Genomic DNA, 7,376 nt, shown 5'->3' with positions numbered 1-7,376 from the left:
TTCACTTAACTAGTCTTTTATTCTGAGGGGTTAAGATTGAAATTGACTTAGATGGTAGGTAAGAGGGACGGGCTGGTAATATTGGCGTGATCACGAGGTTGACACGTGGGACGAGCGGGCAAACTTTGGCGACGGCGGGGCTGCCATTACTCGAATAATGGAAGGAAGTAGGTACTGTTGAAATATTTAGCAATAGTAGAGTATGTATTTATTTGTATGTATGTACATAAGTATATAACAAATTATTATTTTTACCTACTTACAAAAACAGTTAAACATAAAAACTTAAATGTACAAAACGATCTACGAAATAGGTCATCAACCCCTCATTTTGGATAGTAAAAAAAGTTAGATAAAAAAACAGAATGTTAATCTGATTTTTTTAGAATGGAGGATTACTTCTCTGAGCTTCTGATACATGAGTACTTGGGACCATTAAATAAAAAAAAATACGTCTAAGTGACTGAAGCTATATTTATAAAAATTTTAGCCCAGAAATTGACCCAAGAGGTCAAATACTATGTATTTAAGTATTTATAAATATTTATATATTATATATATCGTTGTCTAAGTACCTTCAACACAAGCCTTATTGAGCTTACTGTGGGACTTAGTCAATTTGTGTAATAATGTCCTATAATATTTGTCCTATATAATATTTAAATACGTAACTTTGCAAGGTAAATATAGCATGTGTTTTATAATCTCATTGAATATCTATAGTAGACTTTTTTAAACAAAACTTTTAGACTTTGACAAAACCATTTGCACATAGTCTATTTAGGTAATAACTTATTTATATCTTTTACCACGTGCGTGCTCTAACAAATTTTATTAATAGTTCGAAGCAGACACCCTGCTTACTAGAAAACGCTAAGGGCCTGTTTCACAATGTCCAAGTAAAATCCTGAATAAGCTACTTGCCACTTATCTGACGAATAAAATTATCGTTGGGTGGCGTTTCACAAGCTTTAAATAAGCTTTACTGGTAGATAAAGTGCTGAGTTTTGTTGGAAGTTTTATCTAGCAGTTAATTTATTTGTTAATTAGCTATCCAATACATTACTTCCCATAATACAACATCATTCCCCGCAGGTGTGCCCCGCATTCCACGCGCACCGCGCACCCTTCGCTCGTATATTGACTCCTGTCAATTTCATGATCGCGTCAAAAATGCGCCATATACAGCTAATGACACGTTGTTCATTCATGAAAGTGCTATGTTACGGGGAATCTCGAACATCTCTGTTTGTTCGGAATGTTTACATTGGAAGGGTAACTTGAAATTCAGGGTCATATTTCAGCAAATCAAACACCTAGGGGGCCTAGTCAAGATGATAATCGTTTCTCGATAAACGACAATTGAAAGTAAAAATGAATCGGGATGACAGATGCGAACGAAAAGTGACGTGATTGTTTTCATGCTTTATTTAAGTGTTTGTTTGCTACAAACGAGCGCGAGCGTCGCATGACTAAGACCCCAGATGATGTAAGTTTCGCGTCATTGTGTGTTGCAAAATGAAAAGTTCTGTCTTAAATCCTATTTTTAACGAGTTTTGTTTGATCTGAACTATTCTGCACTCATTGATCCACAAGAGTGAGCCGTATGACGTATATGTTATTGTATTTTAATATGTTATAAGTATTTTATGACGAAAATGAGAAAAGCTAAATAAACATGTCAATTGTCTACCCCTGGGACAAAAAGCAGTAGGTATCTTACAAGCAGTTGCTTACAATAGTTCCAATGCAAAAAAGTTCGTAAGATCTTGAAGTAAAATTTATCGATGAAATTGTAAACGACTGATCTCAAGCATTGAATATTCCATATTATAGCGACACATAACAACATCATTTCCCACAGGTGAACCCCCGAATTCCATGCACGCCCTTCGCGCGTGTTTTGACTCGTGTCGATTTCATGAACCTGCTCAAATAGAGGTATACTTATTAATGTGCTTAAATAATACTTTTCTTGGCAAAATAAAAAAAATTACGACCAAAACACGAAGAAATATATTCCAGTGTTACCTATTAATAATACGAATAAAACTACTAAGGTATTTTAAACTCTTAAATACAGGCATTTTCAAGCGTGTCTAAGATTGCTATTCAATTCGAACCGCCATAAATCATTGTATCTCCAGTTTACAAATTTTACTTGGAAGACATTGATATAGGTACATACACTTGAATCACTGATAATAATAACATTTATTTCTTGGTATTCAAAGAGGTTACTAGTATTATCATCTTCTGGCTCAGTGCTTATAATATTTATAAGATATATGATATGAACAAAACTATTATGACCTTAGGTAGACAAAGGACAATCGTTTTAGTCAACAAGAAAAAATAATGGGTAAGTACCTATATGTTTATTATGTCCACTCATGTTGAATACGACATTGATAGTTTTACGGGGAATTTACCGGTAACAAACAAGAAGTACCTACTTCTCAGCAGTTACTGCATAGCCTTATGAGATCTTCAAGGCGAGCTTAGCTGAAATTTGTCCTCACAAAATATGCAGGCCATCGCCGTAAAGCGGCAAGTGTGATGGTCACCTTTGCACCCTGTACAGCTAGCGGAGGTATTTTTGAATAAGACACTATACTTAGCATAGTTTATTAATTAAGTATTTAAGTTTTATTTTTATGATTGTATAGCTTTAAATTTGGATTGAATAAAAACATTTTTTTAATTACATATTTACAAGTGAATACAATATACATAATTATATGCAGTTTAAAGGGTCCTTATGCTCATATGGACTCTTTAGGCAGGGAACGCTACATATTCATATTTATAAGTTATTACAGAAATAATGAAGAAAAGTAAAAGTTATAGTTTAATACAAGGCCAGCCGATAAATAAAATAAATTTCTCAGCAATAATATTCTGACTAAGACTTTATGATGACACCATACCCATACCAATTTGATAAAGAACAATAGGTCAAGATGTTATCTATATAAGCCAGCACATATTCTAGGTACATCTACACAGTTCACTTTTAAATTTGACGCGAATATATTGTCTCAACTGATTTCCATAATGAAGCTAACTATATTTTCTATGTGTTGTTCAGTATTAGCAATTAATTTAGTGGACGGCGGGGTGGTCAAAGAAGATATAAAGCATTTAGATGTGAATCAAATTTGGGGAGTTTACAGTGATGACACCAATAAAGCTAATCGAGATATTAATGCAGCCAATAACGGAGTACCTTTAGTGACACAAGGAAACTCAAAAGTAACTGAAACAACTCCGATTTATACACCGACCACGTTGGAATCAAAAGTTGACCAAGAAACAACTACTGAAAAAGGAAGAGAGAATTTCAAAGGAGGTTGTCAGACTGGCTACAAGCGAACCGCTGATGGCAGATGCATGCCGGTTGCGTGAACAATAAGAAATCTGCTCTTAAACGATATCAAGAATCACTGTAAAAGTTAAACCGTAATGTAAAAAATATAATCACATTAAATTGAAAGTGCTAAATATGTGTTTATTTTATTACGGAGTGTTGTTCATAATGTATTTAGGGTTGATACCTGTGCGATACGTTGCAATCGGTGTACGAGCTACGAGCCCGATGTTTATGTTCTCGTCAAGTCAGACTGTACACTGTCAATGTAGGTACTGACAATTTTGCTCCGAGCCCTTGCATGCAAAAGTGTTGTAGGAGAGGACAACATGATATGAACCACTTTGTTTTTTAGATTATTTTTTCAACAATAACAGTTTCGTGCAACATTATTATACGATCAAAATCTAAACTACTTAGATTAAACATTATTAGCTATTACGGTTTTCTTTACTGGGTCGTTTAAATACATACATATTCGGGGACAATCTTACACAGATCGATTTAGTCCCAAACTAAGCAAAGCTTGTATTATGATTGACTTAAATCGACCGGGATATGGACCGTGATTACCTTTTAAATTGTTTTCGAGCTCTAATATTTTGATGCAGTTACAATGCATCTTGTTCACGGGTAACAAGACGGGTAACATATCCATATCCCAATCGATTTAGGTCCTGAGTAACAATTTAAATAGAGCGAGAATGTCGATGTCGTACCCAAAGGGTCAAACGAGACCCTATTACTGAGACTTCGCCGTCCGTCCGTCCGTCTGTCACCAGGCTGTATCTCATGAACCGTGATAGCTAGACAGTTGAGTTTTTCACAGATGATGTATTTATGTTGCCGCTATAACAACAAATACTAAAAACAGAATAAAATAAATATTTAAGGGGGGCTCCCATACAACAAACATATTTTTTGCCGTGCGCGAGTCCGACTCGCACTTGCCCGGTTTTTTTAAATTACTATTCATGTTTTTTTAAATTTTTTAACTATCTATTTGAGCGAGAGATTTATTTGAACTAGTTTTAATATTTATTTTTATGATGTTTTTTTTTGATATATTTTTTTGAATGCATGTGTTTAAAATGATAATGATGATGATGATTTCTACGTATTTTTTAATTACGCAGGATCATTGAGAGAGTGGTACAGTAACGCACAATTACATACACATATACAATTACGAATACGAATAGGTCTCCGTACATAACAATGCGCCCACCGTACTCAAGCTAACATAGTTATCATTAATCAGAATTGTATTGTATTCAGATAGGTAATTTACGTGTGGCATATCTTCTTCGGTCCCTAAACATTCAAATTTCAATGTTACTCACTTTAAGATAAAGTTAGTATTGAAATGTTCATGTTAATAGGAAGGCAGTAGCAATCATTGGTGACAACCCGTAATGCTTGTTGATGGTAGGTAAATACGGCATTAATTAGACTAAGACGATTATTGCTTGATTTACAGCTTCGGTGCAGTGTTGACTTTGATTGAGTCGGCTAACAATCGTGGCCTTTGTATAATCAAGGGGTTGGCATAAACTGAGGTGTTAATTGTAAGCCCGGACAGGTGAGATGCTGTAACAGTTGCCTACAAAGGAGGTAGAGATCTAACAACAGCCATAGTAGGTATCGCATGAATTACGAGAAAAAAGGGTTCCTTATAGGATCACTTTGATGGCCGTCCATCCGTCGTTCGTCCGTCCTTCCATCTGTCCGTCCGTCCGTGTGACTGTCTGTCAAGACCCTTTATCTTGGGAACGCGTGGAGGTACCGAGTTGAAATTAAAACCATATACCGGTCTACAGTTTCTTGAAGCTGTAAAAAAATCAAACTTCTAAGTTAACGTACAAAAAAGATACTACCGTTTTTGCCAGAAAAAGCATATCTTTTGACACTCTCAAGGGAATCACAATTCATAGGATACTTCCCGTTGACCTAGGACTATGAAATTTGGCAAGTAATATCTTCTTACCTGCATTAGAAATACAGAAAATCTCAAAACTATAAATTTGAAAAAAAAAAAAGTTAAATTTGTACGGAACCCTCGGTGGGCGAGTCCGAGTTGAACTACAGATAATGCCATTGTGACATTTATGTTAGATACGAGTATCTATGACTCATTGCGATAGGTCAAGTTAACTAATGAGGACCAAGTCATACTGAATAAAGTTAAATACTTATTCTTACTCTAGATGAAGTTACTCAAACCCAGCCACGTTGTATAAGCTAGGTCCTAGGATGGGGCTAGATTAGGCTAGACGAACGTGGGTATGCTATCGATAATGTCTACGTAAACTTGGCCGCGGAATATTATTTCTTCATCATATTTATATTCATTTATTTCGTACACGAGAACACATTTTAAAGGTAAGATTGAGACTTATTATTAATACATTTTCGACCATTGTTAATAAGGAAAATACATATAACACCTCAGCGTCACAGCGCAGACCACACAATCTTTCGTAGAATCGTTATGCCACGCAGATCTGTGTTGTACTTATCGTCCTGTATACTTACTTATACGTAGGTATTAAAACTGCGGTAACTTCACAGAGCAATGTTACTAATATATCGTAAATATATCTCATCAAGGTTCATTCTATTGAATTGAGTTTAGCATTTGTAACGATGTAGTGTCACCTCACTCTAGCGTCTCCCGAGCGTCGGCGCCTAGCCAACTATGTCTGCATGCTGCTCGACGCAACGCTGGCGCAACTGCGCAGCGACGCCATTTTCCAAAGCGCTGACTACACGCCGACGCCTAAAAGACGCCAGTATGTGTAAATCTTTAGGCATTTGATTTACATAGACGAGACAAGACCTAACATAACACTGTCTCCTGCTGCTCTAATCCAGTGTCTCAGTTGGGTACAACGGTATTTGCCAACATAAGTAGACCAATAACCATGCAATAATTATGCAAATGGCTGGAGTACCGCGGGGCGGTGGAATTGGCGCATGCCTGTCGTGCCGCGCGACGCCGCTATTTAAGATATGCGGACGGCTGCGATCTAGGAATGTATCTACCGACACGTCAATGCCTAGGTGTGGGCACAGATCGTACCAACAACCTTTGTATTGGGTTTGGAAATTTCCCTTCTTATTCGGAAAACCCTGAAAAGTGTATCTGGACTATGATAATTAAAACAAGCAACATCAAGTCGTGGCAAAATTCATTTGAATGAAAAATATGCCTTGCTGTCTGAAAAGCATGTATGGTAAGAATTGGGACAGAATAGGTAAGATGCAGAAAAAATATTTCATCAAAGAGGCTTTTTTTAAGCACTAAGGACATAGTGTGCGAGCAGGAAGATATCTACATAAGGTAGTTAGTACACGTAATTCTATGCCGGCTTGATTACTGCTCGACGGATAAAGAAATTGCGACAAAATATTGTTTTTTTTTTTTTTTTAAATAGGTAACTATTTAGCCATCTTTTGATAATTTCGTATGTGTCAAAAAGTCATAATATTTACATTTGAGCGAACGAACACTAAAGTACACAGCCGCTTTTGCGAGTTTTCAATTGCAATTGTTATATTAGTTATGTTTTTTTCAGTAAATCATCACTTCTAGCTTCGATATTATGCTTAGTGCCTAACTTATAGTTATTAACTTTTCGCAAAGTCGGTTAAAACAGTTATAACTCGGAAATAGAACAAGATGTAATTCGTATAATGTAATAATATTTTAATTATATTTGTAAATTACATTCATACTTACAACCTAAAATTCTTCTAAGCTTAATTTTTTTTACCAGGTTAGGTTTTGCGATAGCATGTCGAGCTCTGCTAATATATAAATTAATAATGAAATGCTATTTCTGGGCTTTTGGTTGCCACTGAACATAAATATAATTAATATCTTTATTGGTTGTTTTGGCGAATTATTTTTATTTCGCAGCATCGAAGTTGATCACTAAAGCATCTCCGTCCACGGAGACCGATATATCTTGGTGGACAAAGAAATGATAAATAGCCGTGCGTG

At 35.8% G+C, this 7,376-nt stretch overlaps 1 protein-coding gene across 1 annotated transcript; it reads left to right on the top strand.

Annotated features, from left to right (window-relative positions):
• The first annotated feature begins 3,000 nt into the window (after positions 1-3,000).
• On the top strand, positions 3,001-3,506 carry LOC133526557 (growth-blocking peptide, long form-like). Its single transcript, XM_061863231.1, has one exon. The coding sequence runs from the start codon at positions 3,058-3,060 to the stop codon at positions 3,406-3,408; it is 351 nt and encodes a 116-aa protein (XP_061719215.1). The 5' UTR covers positions 3,001-3,057; the 3' UTR covers positions 3,409-3,506.
• The last annotated feature ends 3,870 nt before the right edge of the window (positions 3,507-7,376 follow it).

Source organism: Cydia pomonella, chromosome 16 (genome assembly GCF_033807575.1).
Source record: "Cydia pomonella isolate Wapato2018A chromosome 16, ilCydPomo1, whole genome shotgun sequence".
Taxonomy (NCBI): domain Eukaryota; kingdom Metazoa; phylum Arthropoda; class Insecta; order Lepidoptera; family Tortricidae; genus Cydia; species Cydia pomonella.
Note: the sequence above shows the minus strand (reverse complement) of the source record. Positions and strands in the feature narration are given on the sequence as shown.

Bases quoted from the DNA above. Each gene is read 5' to 3' on its own strand.
- LOC133526557 (XM_061863231.1), top strand. From the start codon at position 3,058: ATGAAGCTAACTATATTTTCTATGTGTTGTTCAGTATTAGCAATTAAT.